At 45.6% G+C, this 16,542-nt stretch overlaps 1 protein-coding gene across 1 annotated transcript in view; it reads right to left on the reverse strand.

The window, feature by feature from the left end:
• The window catches only part of kank1a (KN motif and ankyrin repeat domains 1a), a 152,069-nt gene that overhangs the window by 6,684 nt on the left and 128,843 nt on the right, over nucleotides 1-16,542 (reverse strand). The window contains 6 exon segments of the mRNA XM_042331166.1: nucleotides 2,519-2,661; nucleotides 3,607-3,826; nucleotides 5,544-5,631; nucleotides 7,241-7,450; nucleotides 10,776-10,875; nucleotides 15,157-15,303. Of these exon segments, the coding sequence (XP_042187100.1) occupies nucleotides 2,519-2,661; nucleotides 3,607-3,826; nucleotides 5,544-5,631; nucleotides 7,241-7,450; nucleotides 10,776-10,875; nucleotides 15,157-15,303 (908 nt within the window).

Consider the following 16,542-nt stretch of genomic DNA (forward strand, 5'->3'; position numbering starts at 1 on the left):
ATATTGAAGATATTGGAAGAACTGTCCACATTTACTTTTCGTCAGCCAACAAGAAGAGTCGGCCAAATGAACAGCAAAATCACAAGTTTATGTCAATCTACTATCCCCCATAGTACAACAATTGACTTATTCTATTCTGTGTGAGAAATAAATATTCAAAACAGTCTGGGACAGTTGTGGGATGCGATAGATCCCTAATTAATACAACCACTAGGATCAAGAAAACTTTTTTAGACAATGTGGCTGACACAACAGATCAGAACGTTTAGCTTAAAATGTTGATAAACTATTAGGATATTTTTTCAAATTCAAATCAAATTGTATTCGTCACATGCGCAGAATACTTACTTACGAGCCCCTAACCAACAATGCAGTTAAAAAAAATATGAATAAGAAATAAAAGTAACAAGTAATTAAAGAGCAGCAGTAAAATAACAATAGTGAGACTATATACAGGGGGGTACCGATACAGAGTCAATGTGCGGGGGCACCGGTTAGTTGAGGTAATATGTACATGTTGGTAGAGTTATTAAAGTGACTATGCATAGATAATAACAGAGAGTAGCAGCAGCGTAGAAGAGGGGGGGGGGGTGCAAATAGTCTGGGTAGCCATTTGATTAGATGCTCAGGAGTCTTATGGCTTGGTGGTAGAAGCTGTTTAGAAGCCTCTTGGATCTAGACTTGGTGCTCCAGTACCGCTTGCCGTGCGGCAGCAGAGAGAACAGTCTATGAGAGAACAGTCTATGACTTGGGTGAATGGGGTCTTTGACAATTCTTAGGGCCTTCCTCTGACACCGCCTGGTATAGAGGTCCTGAATGGCAGGAAGCTCTGTAGTGCCTTGCGGTCGGAGGCAGTGCAGTTTCTGTACCAGGCACTGATGCAACCAGTCAAGATGCTCTCAATGGTGCAGCTTTAGAACCTTTTGAGGATCTGAGGACAAATGCCAAATCTTTTCAGTGTCCTGAGGGGGTTAGGTTTTGTCGTGCCCTCTTCACGACTGTCTTGGTGTGTTTGGACCATGTTAATTTGTTGTTGATGTGGAATGTGGAACTTGAAGCTCTCAACCGGCTCCACTACAGCCCCGTCGATGTGAATGGGGGCGTGCTCGGTCCTCCTTTTCCTGTTGAGGGAGAGGTTGTTTCCCTGGCACCACACGGTCAGGTCTCTGACCTCCTCCCTATAGGCTTTCTCATCGTTGTCGGTGATCAGGCCTACCACTGTTGTGTCATCAGCAAACTTAATGATGGTGTTGGAGTCGTGCCTGGCCATGCAGTCATGAGTGAACAAGGAGTACAGGAGGGGACTACGCACCCCTGAGGTGCCCCCCTGTTGAGGAGCAGCGTGGCGGATGTGTTGTTACCCACCCTCACCACCTGGGGGCGGCCCGTGTTTAGTCCCAGAGTACTTAGCTTAGTGATGAGCTTTGTTGTTGAACGCTGAGCTGTAGTAGAACAGGTCCTTTTGTCCAGGTGGGAAAAGGCAGAGTGGAGTGCAATAGAGATCATCTGTGGATCTGTTTGGGTGACATGCAAATTGGAGTGGGTCTAGGGTTCCGGCGTGCCAAGTCTAGGACCAAAAGGCTTTTCAACTGTTTTTACCCCCAAGCCATAAGACTCAAGAACAGGTAATCAAATGGCTACCCGGACTATTTGCATTGTGTGCCCCCCCAAATAAACTTTGATTTGATTAGAGTTTTTTGGCCACTTTAGTTACGATACAAACCTTGTCAAAACATATTGGCCTATGGGCTGGGCTACATGAGGTGTGTGACTGATTCGAAAAGTCGCAAAAAAAAGGCTTTCTTATGCACTCATTCACAAGTGATAATATTGTCACCCATTGAACTATTCTTGATTTAAAACTTGTCTTTACATATACTATATAATATATGTGTGAATTTTTTTTTGATGTGGAAAAGACCATTATCATGCACCTGTATCGAAACAGGGGAAAAATACATGTCATTTATACACTTAAATAGCGAATGGAGGATACTTTTCCTGTGGTTCATTTTCCTTCCAGCCAGGTAGGCTATTCTCCTGTTGTAAAGAGAAGTATTGTGCTTTATATTAGGGAAGTTGAGAAATAAATATAGTAGGCCTAGCCAATAGAAAGCTGATGGGATCCTCCTCTTTTTAGTAGAGGCCATCACTCTGTTTTCTCAGGTAATTGTATAGCCTATAGAAATGTTGCGTAACATCAGCTCATGGGCTCTCATGAAGTGTTTGATTAGATTTTTGATTAGATTTGCATTGATGTCAGAGTGATTAGAGGGACAATATAGTGCTGAATACCAGTCAGTTACCTAGTTCGAAAGGCTACTAAAGACCAGCAGCATCGTCAGAGCTTGGAGAAGCTTCATAACTCGTGACCGTCGGTAATACAGTCACCTCAACAGCCCTAGTCATACATGACCTGAACCCCTAACATATGGTCCCTCCCACATACCTGGCTGGCCCCTGACCCCATACCTGGCTGGCCCCTGACCCCATACCTGGCTGGCCCCTGACCCCATACCTGGCTGGCCTTAGCGTTGACGTCTCCCTTGCTGAAGAGGTACTCTACGATGGCCATGTCTTTAGGAGCCTCCACAGCCGCCAGCACAGACAGCATGATGGGAGTATAGCCAGCCTTATTCTGCTGGTTCACGTTACACACATCTGGAATAAACAACAACAACGTTACATTCTGGAAGTAAACAACAACATTAAAGTTGAAGTAAAAAAACAACATTTTGTTTAAATGTTTATTTATTTAACACTAACTAGTGTTGTAACACTAGACAGACAGGAGGACAGAGAGACTGTATGATGTAACACTAGACAGACAGGAGGACAGAGAGACTGTATGATGTAACACTAGACAGACAGGAGGACAGAGAGACTGTATGATGTAACACTAGACAGACAGGAGGACAGAGAGACTGTATGATGTAACACTAGACAGACAGGAGGACAGAGAGACTGTATGATGTAACACTAGACAGACAGGAACAGAGAGACTGTAACACAGACAGGAGGACAGAGAGACTGTATGATGTAACACTAGACAGACAGGAGGACAGAGAGACTGTATGATGTAACACTAGACAGACAGGAGGACAGAGAGACTGTATGATGTAACACTAGACAGACAGGAGGACAGAGAGACTGTATGATGTAACACTAGACAGACAGGAGGACAGAGAGACTGTATGATGTAACACTAGACAGACAGGAGGACAGAGAGACTGTATGATGTAACACTAGACAGACAGGAGGACAGAGAGACTGTATGATGTAACACTAGACAGACAGGAGGACAGAGAGACTGTATGATGTAACACTAGACAGACAGGAGACAGAGACAGGACTGTATGATGTAACACTAGACAGACAGGAGGACAGAGAGACTGTATGATGTAACACTAGACAGACAGGAGGACAGAGAGACTATATGATGTAACACTAGACAGACAGGAGGACAGAGAGACTGTATGATGTAACACTAGACAGACAGGAGGACAGAGAGACTGTATGATGTAACACTAGACAGACAGGAGGACAGAGAGACTGTATGATGTAACACTAGACAGACAGGAGGACAGAGAGACTATGTTTCCTCACTTGCGTTGAGCAGCGTCTTGACGATGTGGAAGTTGGAGTGTGACACGCTGTAGTGGAGCGCTGTGTTCCCGTTACCGTCCGCCATGTTGACAATGTGACGCAGCATGGCCGGCGAGATGTCCCGGAACGCTGTCAAATAGTCCTCCACTATGCCGGGCACCACCGTCTTCTGACTGGACACCCAGAACCACTCGCTCTGAACTGTGTTCACACAGGCTCTCTAGAGGACGGTGACAGAGAGGACGGTGACAGAGAGATCAGACACTGTGAACCACTAGAACAGTGCTGCTGTGATGTGAATAGGAGTTGCTTTACTGTGAGTCAAATCTCATAAATAAATGTTAGTGATGGTTCATTTCTTCATTGTTCTTGTGGGCTACGGCAAACATAAAATCAGGACAATCGTCAGAGCAGACGGCATCCTCTGCCAGAAATCTACCGGGCCGACAGCCCAGTAGAGAAAAGAGGAGAAAACCTGAGTAAAATGGACTTGCAGCGGAGTTAGTTCCTGACTCTACTGTGCTGAGAGAGACAAGAGTTGTTTGGACAGACAATAGTGAGTGGACAATACAAGGAGAGAGAGAGAGAGCTAACCAAGTAGGGCCTACAACAGCACCTAGATCTTCTGCACAGATTCTGTCAGACCTGGGCCCTGACAGTTAATCTCAGTAAGACAAAAATAATGTTGTTCCAAAAAAGGTCCAGTTTCCAGGACCACAAATACAAATTCCATCTAGACACCGTTGTCCTAGAGTACACAAAAAACTATACATACCTCGGCCTAAACATCAGCACCACAGGTAACTTCCACAAGGCTGTGGATACCCACTAATTATCAAAATCCAGAAAAGAGATGTTAAAATCTCTACAACCACTTAAAAGGAAGCGATTCCCAAACCTTCCATAACAAAGCCATCACCTACAGAGAGATGAACCTGGAGTCCCTTAAGCAAGCTGGTCCTGGGGCACTGTGGGGTGTGTTTGTGTTTAGGAACAGAGCCCCAGGACCAGCTTGCTTAAGGGACTCTTCTCCAGGACAGCAACACTATAAGACCCAACCAAATCATGAGAAAACTAAAAGATAATTACTTAATAATAATAATTACTGCTATTTGGCTCTAAACAGAGAGTACAAAGTCACAGAATACCTGACCACTGTGACTGACCCACAATTAAGGAAAGCTTTGACTATGTTCAGACTCAGTGAACATAGCCTTGCTATTGAGAAAGGCCACCTTAGGCAGACATGGCTCTTAAGAGAAGACAGGCTATGTGCTCACTGCCCACAAAATGAGGTGGAAACTGAGCTGCACTTCCTAACCTCCTGCCAAATGTATGACCATATTAGGAACACATATTTTCCTCAGACTTCAAAGACCCACAAAGAATTAAAAAACAAACCCGATTTTGATAAACTCCCATTTCTACAGGGTGAGATACCACAGTGTGCCATCACAGCAGCAAGATGTGTGACCTGTTGCCACAAGAAAAGGGCAACCAGTGAAGAACAAACACCATTGTACATGTATTTATTTTCCTTTCTTTTCCCTTTTGTACTTTAACTATTTGCAAATATGACATTTGTAATATTTACTGTTAATTTGTCTTGTTCATTTCACTTTTGTTTATTATCTACTTCACTTGCTTAGGCAAGGTAAACATATGTTTCCCATGCCAATAAAGCCCCTTGAATTGAGAGAGAGATGGATAATGAGAGAGATGGAGTGAGGGAGAGAGAGGTAAAAGAGGTACAATTGAGAGAGAGAGAGAGCAGGAGAGAGATGGATAATGAGAGAGATGGAGTGAGGGAGAGAGAGGTAAAAGAGGTACAATTGAGAGAGAGAGAGAGCAGGAGAGAGATGGATAATGAGAGACAGAGAGAGAGAGAAAATTGGTAGAATTGTTCAGAAGCAGAGTTAATAACAACAGTTGCTCACCACATCTTTACTGGTTAAGGCCTTGCCATCATTCAGGTGGTTCTTCAACACGTTACAGGCAGCCAACATCTTCTCACTCAACTCAAACCTGGAGAGACAGAGAGACAGGACAGAATTTAATTCAGACAAATGGACAATTTCTTTATTTTTCAAATCTAGGGGTGAAAGTAGATGTGGTTTCTTACTGGTATGGGACGTACTATATTATTGATCACCCTAGTCACACAATTACATATAGAACCCCTATTAATGTAGTATGATCTCAGTGGGTCTAATCATAGAATTACATATAGAACCCCTATTAATGTAGTATGATCTCAGTGGGTCTAATCACAGAATTACATATATAACCCCTATTAATGTAGTATGATCTCAGTGGGTCTAATCACAGAATTACATATAGAACCCCTATTAATGTAGTATGATCTCAGTGGGTCTAATCACAGAATTACATATAGAACCCCTATTAATGTAGTATGATCTCAGTGGGTCTAATCACAGAATTACATATAGAACCCCTATTAATGTAGTATGATCTCAGTGGGTCTAATCACAGAATTACATATAGAACCCCTATTAATGTAGTACGATCTCAGTGGGTCTAATCATAGAATTACGTTTAGGGACCGGTTGAAATGAATGCAACTGTTACCCGGAGGAAAATGGGAGAGGGTTTTGCTCCAGGGAGGGTCATGTAATTAGTCATTTATTAAACGGCAGAAGTTTGGATTTTCCTTATTGAATTCGACTATGTGTAACTTTGGTGTACAACCCCTCTCTCTTATTCTCCTCGCTGAGCCTGGGTGGGTACCTTTTCCATGGCTGTTCGATCAGTCCCTTTTTGTGCTATCCAGAACGTGGGCGTGTAGAGTATCTAGTGACTCAAATAGCGCTTGCAATGATAATGTAGGGAGCTAGTGCGCAACATAAAGACAGTGGTAGAAATGCCGCAATTGAAAACAGCAACTTGGAACTCTGAAATATCCGACTTCAGACTTCAGTACGTTCAAGAAAACTGGGAACTCTGGGAAAAAAACGAGCTCCGACTGGGAAAATAGTTTTGAACGGTCATCCAACTTGGAATTCAAAGTCGGAATCCTTCTACACCTAAAGACCACTCGAGTTCCCAGTTTTTCTTAAAAGCATTCAAAAAAAACTCTGTTTGATCACAGCAACAAGCATGGCTTCTCACAATTAAGTAAGTACCACAGCTTGTGAAAATAGTTACCTTCACAATAATTTAAGGGTTTGTTTGCAGTCTCTGTCTACTGAAAAGAGTCTAGAAAAGTTCAATGGAAGTTTGGAGACGAAAGAAGATGTTTCCTCAATGAGGAAAAAAGCTAATGGATGAAATCGAGTGTTGGAGGAGTTGCTACCGAATGGGGAAGACAACATGTGGAGGGCTGGACTATCGGTTGTTCTCCTACTTTTTTAACATGTTTTTTAATATGTTTCCTTTCATTTCCTTTATGTGACCCGATTCAGGAAACTAGGCGTATGTCGCAAGTCACAACTTCACAGGACAGCTGTTTGAACATAAAATATTTTTATCATTTGCAAATGTTCATGGACCTGACATGTGATAATGGTGTAATTTATTTTTCTTGGCATTTCATTGAAATGATTGTGATACGTTTTGTTTTACCGGTACGGCGTACCCCCACTATTAATTTATCCCCTGAATTCACTCAACCCACCTCTCTCTCATCTCTAGCTTGTCTCCTCCTCCCTCCTCTTCACTCCCTCCCGCTTCCCCTGCTCCCTCGTTCTGGAATTCCTCTGTGTTCCTCTCTTCAGCTTCCTCTCCTCCTCCGAACACATTCCCCTCCTCCTCCTCTTCCTCCTCCTCCTCTTCTGTATCAGAGGAGCTGCTGTCCTCTGATTCATCACTCGACGTTGTCTCGTACCTGCATCAGAACGCCAACAGGGGAAGACAAAGTCAACACTATCTCACAGAACTATTGCATGTCAGTCAGATTTTAGAAAGAAAACACAACCAGCCAGCAGCATAATACTATATCATACATGTTCCTGCATTTGGGCTGTTGATTGAATTGGGCTGCCTGTAGATACTGTTGATTGACTGATTGATTTGGGCTGCCTGTAGATACTGTTGATTGATTTGGGCTGCCTGTAGATACTGTTGAGTGAATTGGGCTGCCTGTAGATACTGTTGATTGAGTTGGGCTGCCTGTAGATACTGTTGATTGACTGATTAATTTGGGCTGCCTGTAGATACCGTTGATTGACTGATTGATTTGGGCTGCCTGTAGATACTGTTGATTGACTGATTAATTTGGGCTGCCTGTAGATACTGTTGATTGACTGATTGATTGATTTGGGCTGACTGTAGATACCGTTGATTGAATTGGGCTGCCTGTAGATACCGTTGATTGAATTGGGCTGCCTGTAGATACCGTTGATTGATTTGGGCTGCCTGTAGATACCGTTGATTGATTTGGGCTGCCTGTAGATACCGTTGATTGATTTGGGCTGCCTGTAGATACCGTTGATTGATTTGGGCTGCCTGTAGATACCGTTGATTGATTTGGGCTGCCTGTAGATATTGGGCTGCCTGTAGATACCGTTGATTGAATTGGGCTGCCTGTAGATACCGATGATTGATTTGGGCTGCCTGTAGATACCGTTGATTGATTTGGGCTGCCTGTAGATACTGTTGATTGACTGAGTTGGGCTGCCTGTAGATACTGTTGATTGATTTGGGCTGCCTGTAGATACTGTTGATTGACTGATTGATTTGGGCTGCCTGTAGATACTGTTGATTGATTTGGGCTGCCTGTAGATACTGTTGATTGATTTGGGCTGCCTGTAGATACTGTTGATTGACTGATTGATTTGGGCTGCCTGTAGATGCCGTTGATTGACTGATTGATTTGGGCTGCCAGTAGATGCCGTTGATTGACTGAGTTGGGCTGCCTGTAGATGCCGTTGATTGATTTGGGCTGCCTGTTGATTGATTTGGGCTGCCTGTTGATTGATTTGGGCTGCCTGTTGATTGATTTGGGCTGCCTGTTGATTGATTTGGGCTGCTTGTTGATTGATTTGGGCTGCCTGTTGATGCTGTTGATTGATTTGGGCTGCCTGTTGATGCCGTTGACTGATTTGGGCTGCCTGTTGATGCCGTTGACTGATTTGGGCTGCCTGTTGATGCCGTTGACTGATTTGGGCTGCCTGTTGATGCCGTTGATTGACTTGGGCTGCCTGTTGATGCCGTTGATTGATTTGGGCTGCCTGTTGATTGATTTGGGCTGCCTGTTGATGCCGTTGATTGATTTGGGCTGCCTGTTGATTGATTTGGGCTGCCTGTTGATTGATTTGGGCTGCCTGTTGATTGATTTGGGCTGCCTGTTGATGCCGTTGATTGATTTGGGCTGCCTGTTGATTGATTTGGGCTGCCTGTTGATGCCGTTGATTGACTTGGGCTGCCTGTTGATGCCGTTGATTGACTTGGGCTGCCTGTTGATGCCGTTGATTGATTTGGGCTGCCTGTTGATGCCGTTGATTGATTTGGGCTGCCTGTTGATTGATTTGGGCTGCCTGTTGATTGATTTGGGCTGCCTGTTGATGCCATTGATTGATTTGGGCTGCCTGTTGATTGATTTGGGCTGCCTGTTGATGCCGTTGATTGATTTGGGCTGCCTGTTGATTGATTTGGGCTGCCTGTAGATACTGTTGATTGATTTGGGCTGCCTGTAGATACTGTTGATTGACTGATTGATTTGGGCTGCCTGTAGATGCCGTTGATTGACTGATTGATTTGGGCTGCCTGTAGATGCCGTTGATTGACTGATTGATTTGGGCTGCCTGTAGATGCCGTTGATTGACTGAGTTGGGCTGCCTGTAGATGCCGTTGATTGATTTGGGCTGCCTGTTGATTGATTTGGGCTGCCTGTTGATTGATTTGGGCTGCCTGTTGATTGATTTGGGCTGCCTGTTGATGTCATTGATTGATTTGGGCTGCCTGTTGATTGATTTGGGCTGCCTGTTGATGCCGTTGATTGATTTGGGCTGCCTGTTGATTGATTTGGGCTGCCTGTTGATGCCGTTGATTGATTTGGGCTGCCTGTTGATTGATTTGGGCTGCCTGTTGATTGATTTGGGCTGCCTGTTGATTGATTTGGGCTGCCTGTTGATTGATTTGGGCTGCCTGTTGATTGATTTGGGCTGCCTGTTGATTTGGGCTGCCTGTTGATGCCGTTGACTGATTTGGGCTGCCTGTTGATGCCGTTGACTGACTTGGGCTGCCTGTTGATGCCGTTGATTGACTGATTTGGGCTGCCTGTTGATGCCGTTGATTGACTGAGTTGGGCTGCCTGTTGATACTGTTGATTGATTGATTGATTTGAAAACACATACAGTATACACTCAGTAGATTTGTTGAAATGTGACTAATAATAGTAATAATACTACTACTAATAATAATAATAATGTGAACAATAATATAAGCTGGGATTGCAAAAGTTGCCAATTTATTTCCATTGTGGTCTCTGATTATTATTTTTGTTTAATGTCTACTGATACAAACGCACTACAGAGATACACATTCAAAATGGCTACTGATACAAACGCACTACAGAGATACACATTCAAAATGGCTACTGATACAAACGCACTACAGAGATACACATTCAAAATGGCTACTGATACAAACGCACTACAGAGATACACATTCAAAATGGCTACTGATACAAACGCACGACAGAGATACACATTCAAAATGGCTACTGATACAAACTCACTACAGAGATACACATTCAAAATGGCTACTGATACAAACTCCCTACAGAGATACACATTCAAAATGGCTACTGATACAAACTCCCTACAGAGATACACATTCAAAATGGCTATTGATACAAACTCCCTACAGAGATACACATTCAAAATGGCTACTGATACAAACTCCCTACAGAGATACACATTCAAAATGGCTATTGATACAAACTCCCTACAGAGATACACATTCAAAATGGCTACTGATACAAACTCCCTACAGAGATACACATTCAAAATGGCTCTAATATTTTCTGTTTGCATTGAACAGTTCAAATCACAGTCTCTAGACCAGTGGTATTCAAACTTTCTCAGCAGGGCCCCCATTTTATTCTCCAGAATTTCTGGCAACCCCACTGCAATTACCTGAGTTGTAACCCTGACTGTGAATACCACTGTTCTAGGACCTGTTGTAATAACTACATCCTGCAGACTCACCCTCCATTGACTCCTACAAACTGTAGGTTCTTCTTGGTTCCCAAAGAACCCTGGCGGCCATCTTTCTTCTTCATGATGGACTTCAGAGCGCTCTTACGACCTGGGAGGGATGAATGAAAGGGAGGAGACAACACTTATTAATGAACATATACATCTGGAGGACATGAATGTACGGTATGTCACCTATATTGTTACAAAAGGACCCATGTCAGATCGAATCAAATGTTATTAGTCACATGCGCCGAATCCAACAGGTATAGTAGACCTCACAGTGAAATGCTGAATACAACAGTTGTAGTAGACCTCACAGTGAAATGCTGAATACAACAGGTGTAGTAGACCTCACAGTGAAATGCTGAATACAACAGGTGTAGTCGACCTCACAGTGAAATGCTGAATACAACAGGTGTAGTAGACCTCACAGTGAAATGCTGAATACAACAGGTGTAGTAGACCTCACAGTGAAATGCTGAATACAACAGGTGTAGTAGACCGTACAGTGAAATGCTGAATACAACAGGTGTAGTAGACCTCACAGTGAAATGCTGAATACAACAGGTGTAGTAGACCTCACAGTGAAATGCTGAATACAACAGGTGTAGTCGACCTTATAGTGAAATGCTGAATACAACAGGTATAGTAGACCTCACAGTGAAATGCTGAATACAACAGGTGTAGTAGACCTCACAGTGAAATGCTGAATACAACAGGTGTAGTAGACCTCACAGTGAAATGCTGAATACAACAGGTGTAGTAGACCTTACAGTGAAATGCTGAATACAACAGGTGTAGTAGACCTCACAGTGAAATGCTGAATACAACAGGTGTAGTAGACCTCACAGTGAAATGCTAAATACAACAGGTGTAGTCGACCTTACAGTGAAATGCTGAATATATGTCTGTGTAGCAGGGTAACACGTCCTACAGCTAGCCCCTGTGTCTGTGTAGCAGGGTAACAAGTCCTACAGCTAGCCCCTGTGTCTGTGTAGCAGGGTAACAAGTCCTACAGCTAGCCCCTGTGTCTATGTGGCAGGGTAACAAGGCCTCTAGCTAGCCCCTGTGTCTGTGTAGCAGGGTAACAAGGCCTCCAGCTAGCCCCTGTGTCTGTGTAGCAGGGTAACAAGTCCTACAGCTAGCCCCTGTGTCTATGTGGCAGGGTAACAAGTCCTACAGCTAGCCCCTGTGTCTGTGTAGCAGGGTAACAAGGCCTACAGCTAGCCCCTGTGTCTGTGTAGCAGGGTAACAAGTCCTACAGCTAGCCCCTGTGTCTATGTAGCAGGGTAACAAGTCCTCTAGCTAGCCCCTTTGTCTGTGTAGCAGGGTAACAAGTCCTACAGCTAGCCCCTGTGTCTGTGTAGCGGGGTAACAAGTCCTCCAGCTAGCCCCTGTGTCTGTGTAGCAGGGTAACAAGTCCTCTAGCTAGCCCATGTGTCTGTGTAGAAGGGTAACAAGTCCTCCAGCTAGCCCCTGTGTCTGTGTAGCAGGGTAACAAGTCCTACAGCTAGCCCCTGTGTCTATGTGGCAGGGTAACAAGTCCTCCAGCTAGCCCCTGTGTCTGTGTGGCAGGGTAACAAGTCCTACAGATAGCCCTGTGTCTGTGTAGCAGGGTAACAAGTCCTCCAGCTAGCCCCTGTGTCTGTGTAGCAGGGTAACAAGGCCTCTAGCTAGCCCCTGTGTCTGTGTAGCAGGGTAACAAGGCCTCCAGCTAGCCCCTGTGTCTGTGTAGCAGGGTAACAAGTCCTAAAGCTAGCCCCTGTGTCTATGTGGCAGGGTAACAAGTCCTACAGCTAGCCCCTGTGTCTATGTGGCAGGGTAACAAGTCCTACAGCTAGCCCCTGTGTCTATGTAGCAGGGTAACAAGTCCTCCAGCTAGCCCCTGTGTCTGTGTAGCAGGGTAACAAGTCCTCCAGCTAGCCCCTGTGTCTGTGTAGCAGGGTAACAAGTCCTCCAGCTAGCCCCTGTGTCTGTGTAGCAGGGTAACAAGTCCTCCAGCTAGCCCCTGTGTCTGTGTAGCAGGGTAACAAGTCCTCCAGCTAGCCCCTGTGTCTATGTAGCAGGGTAACAAGTCCTACAGCTAGCCCCTGTGTCTGTGTAGCAGGGTAACAAGGCCTCTAGCTAGCCCCTGTGTCTGTGTAGCAGGGTAACAAGTCCTCCAGCTAGCCCCTGTGTCTGTGTAGCAGGGTAACAAGTCCTACAGCTAGCCCCTGTGTCTGTGTAGCAGGGTAACAAGTCCTACAGCTAGCCCCTGTGTCTGTGTAGCAGGGTAACAAGTCCTACAGCTAGCCCCTGTGTCTGTGTAGCAGGGTAACAAGTCCTCCAGCTAGCCCCTGTGTCTGTGTAGCAGGGTAACAAGTCCTACAGCTAGCCCCTGTGTCTGTGTGGCAGGGTAACAAGTCCTAAAGCTAGCCCCTGTGTCTATGTGGCAGGGTAACAAGTCCTACAGCTAGCCCCTGTGTCTATGTGGCAGGGTAACAAGTCCTACAGCTAGCCCCTGTGTCTATGTAGCAGGGTAACAAGTCCTCCAGCTAGCCCCTGTGTCTGTGTAGCAGGGTAACAAGTCCTCCAGCTAGCCCCTGTGTCTGTGTAGCAGGGTAACAAGTCCTCCAGCTAGCCCCTGTGTCTGTGTAGCAGGGTAACAAGTCCTCCAGCTAGCCCCTGTGTCTGTGTAGCAGGGTAACAAGTCCTCCAGCTAGCCCCTGTGTCTATGTAGCAGGGTAACAAATCCTACAGCTAGCCCCTGTGTCTGTGTAGCAGGGTAACAAGTCCTCCAGCTAGCCCCTGTGTCTGTGTAGCAGGGTAACAAGTCCTCCAGCTAGCCCCTGTGTCTGTGTAGCAGGGTAACAAGTCCTACAGCTAGCCCCTGTGTCTGTGTAGCAGGGTAACAAGTCCTACAGCTAGCCCCTGTGTCTGTGTAGCAGGGTAACAAGTCCTACAGCTAGCCCCTGTGTCTGTGTAGCAGGGTAACAAGTCCTCCAGCTAGCCCCTGTGTCTGTGTAGCAGGGTAACAAGTCTCCTACAGCTAGCCCCTGTGTCTGTGTAGCAGGGTAACAAGTCCTCCAGTTAGCCCCTGTTACTGTGTAGCAGGGTAACAAGTCCTCCAGCTAGCCCCTGTGTCTGTGTAGCAGGGTAACAAGTCCTACAGCTAGCCCCTGTGTCTGTGTAGCAGGGTAACAAGTCCTACAGCTAGCCCCTGTGTCTATTTGGCAGGGTAACAAGTCCTACAGCTAGCCCCTGTGTCTATGTGGCAGGGTAACAAGTCCTACAGCTAGCCCCTGTGTCTATGTGGCAGGGTAACAAGTCCTACAGCTAGCCCCTGTGTCTATGTGGCAGGGTAACAAGTCCTACAGCTAGCCCCTGTGTCTGTGTAGCAGGGTAACAAGTCCTACAGCTAGCCCCTGTGTCTGTGTAGCAGGGTAACAAGTCCTACAGCTAGCCCCTGTGTCTGTGTAGCAGGGTAACAAGTCCTACAGCTAGCCCCTGTGTCTGTGTAGCAGGGTAACAAGTCCTCTAGCTAGCCCCTGTGTCTGTGTAGCAGGGTAACAAGGCCTCCAGCTAGCCCCTGTGTCTGTGTAGCAGGGTAACAAGTCCTACAGCTAGCCCCTGTGTCTGTGTAGCAGGGTAACAAGTCCTACAGCTAGCCCCTGTGTCTATGTAGCAGGGTAACAAGTCCTACAGCTAGCCCCTGTGTCTGTGTAGCAGGGTTACAAGTCCTCCAGCTAGCCCCTGTGTCTGTGTAGCAGGGTAACAAGTCCTACAGCTCCAGCTATCTCAAACATTATAAATGGGCTGTGGGTGTTTTCCAACAGTAGTAGGGAACAGTATAGTTCTGTGCCTGAGAAGCGTTGCCAGATTGAGAGGCCAGTCCAGCCGTAGCACGGTATCGTGCAGGTGTAATGTATTGTGTATGTGTGTGTTAGAGTGTGTTGCCAGATTGGAAGTAGTTCCATTGGTTGTCATATTGGTAGTAGTTCTGTGTGTTGCCAGATTAGTAGTAGTTCTGTGTGATGCCAGATTGGTAGTAGTTCTGTGTGTTGCCAGATTAGTAGTAGTTGTGTGTGTTGCCAGATTAGTAGTAGTTGTATGTGTTGCCAGATTAGTAGTAGTTGTGTGTGTTGCCAGATTAGTAGTAGTTGTGTGTGTTGCCAGATTAGTAGTAGTTCTGTGTGTTGCCAGATTAGTAGTAGTTCTGTGTGTTGCCAGATTAGTAGTAGTTCTGTGTGTTGCCAGATTAGTAGTAGTTCTGTGTGTTGCCAGATTAGTAGTAGTTCTGTGTGTTGCCAGATTAGTAGTAGTTCTGTGTGTTGCCAGATTAGTAGTAGTTCTGTGTGTTGCCAGATTAGTAGTAGTTCTGTGTGTTGCCAGATTAGTATTAGTTCCGTACCGTTCAAGGCGCTGGACATCTGCTGGTCCATGCGGTGCTTCAGCGTGGCCGGGCTGGGCGGGGACCTGGGGTCATGTGACACTACCTCCGTCTGGCTAACCTCTGAACTCTGCATGACTTCACTGGACACCTGCAGCTGACCCTGATCTGGACCAATCACAGAAGAGGGGAGGAGTCAGATGCAGAAGTGGACACAGGAAGAGGACAGATATAGACAGAAGGGGACACAGGAAGAGGACAGATATAGACAGAAGGGGACACAGGAAGAGGACAGATATAGACAGAAGGGGACACAGGAAGAGGCAGATATAGACAGAAGGGGACAGATATAGACAGAAGGGGACACAAGACGAGGACAGATATAGACAGAGGGGGACACACGAAGAGGACAGATATAGACAGAGGGGGACACACGAAGAGGACAGATATAGACAGAGGGGGACACACGAAAAGTACAATAGCCGAGGACGACACTCAAATACTAAAGCAGGAGTCTGTTTTTAAAAGTGTTCAGAGGAGGCAGTTAAAGAGTACAACAGGAGTCTGTCTTCAAGGAGTAGAACACCTGACTAGTTCTCTGATCTGCGTCCAGAGACCGTCTGTCTGGTTCCATGAGGCTACTGAACTGGAAGCAGTTAGAGACTTGGCTTCAGCATCATCTGATCAACTACCACTGGAATGTCCTGCTTCTAGAATTCACCAACACTATTTGAATACTCAGCTGAGTCCAAGCATTAGGGAGAAGTGGGCTGATTATGTGCAACAGCAGACATGTATGTACACTTCTACCACACACCCAAGTGGTACCAAGTAGCTGCTAGAAATGAGTGCCCAGCACATGGCTACCAGGCTACCATTCCAGTGTTACATAACAGAGAAGGGTTATGAATCAGTTGTAGCTTAAGACAGAAACAAGTGTCCGTTGAGTCCTATGCTGGTTCTGCCTCTTCATCTAAGGGCTCTGAAACCCTAAAGGTACTGACTGCTGAAAGGTGCTTAACACCTCGGCAGTTCACTTTATGTTTGTTCATATATCACAGACACCTCACTGATCCAATAGCGTCAAAATACCCCAGAACACAAGGTGGCAGTAGCTTGTTTGGCTTGTACAAAAGTATGTGGACACCCCTTCAAATGAGTGGATTATAATTTCAGTCACACCTGTTGCTGACAGGCCTATAAAATCTAGCACACAGCGATGCAATCTCCATAGACAAACATTGGCAGTAGAATGGCCTTACTGAATAGCTCAGTGACTTTCAACATGGCACCATCACAGGATGCCACCTTTCCAACAAGTCAGTTTGTCAAATTTCTGCCCTGCTAGAGCTGCCCCGGTCAACTGTAACTGTTGTCATTGTGAAGTGGAAACGTCTAGGAGCAACA

The sequence above is a fragment of the Oncorhynchus tshawytscha genome, linkage group LG12 (genome assembly GCF_018296145.1).
Source record: "Oncorhynchus tshawytscha isolate Ot180627B linkage group LG12, Otsh_v2.0, whole genome shotgun sequence".
Taxonomy (NCBI): Eukaryota; Metazoa; Chordata; class Actinopteri; order Salmoniformes; family Salmonidae; genus Oncorhynchus; species Oncorhynchus tshawytscha.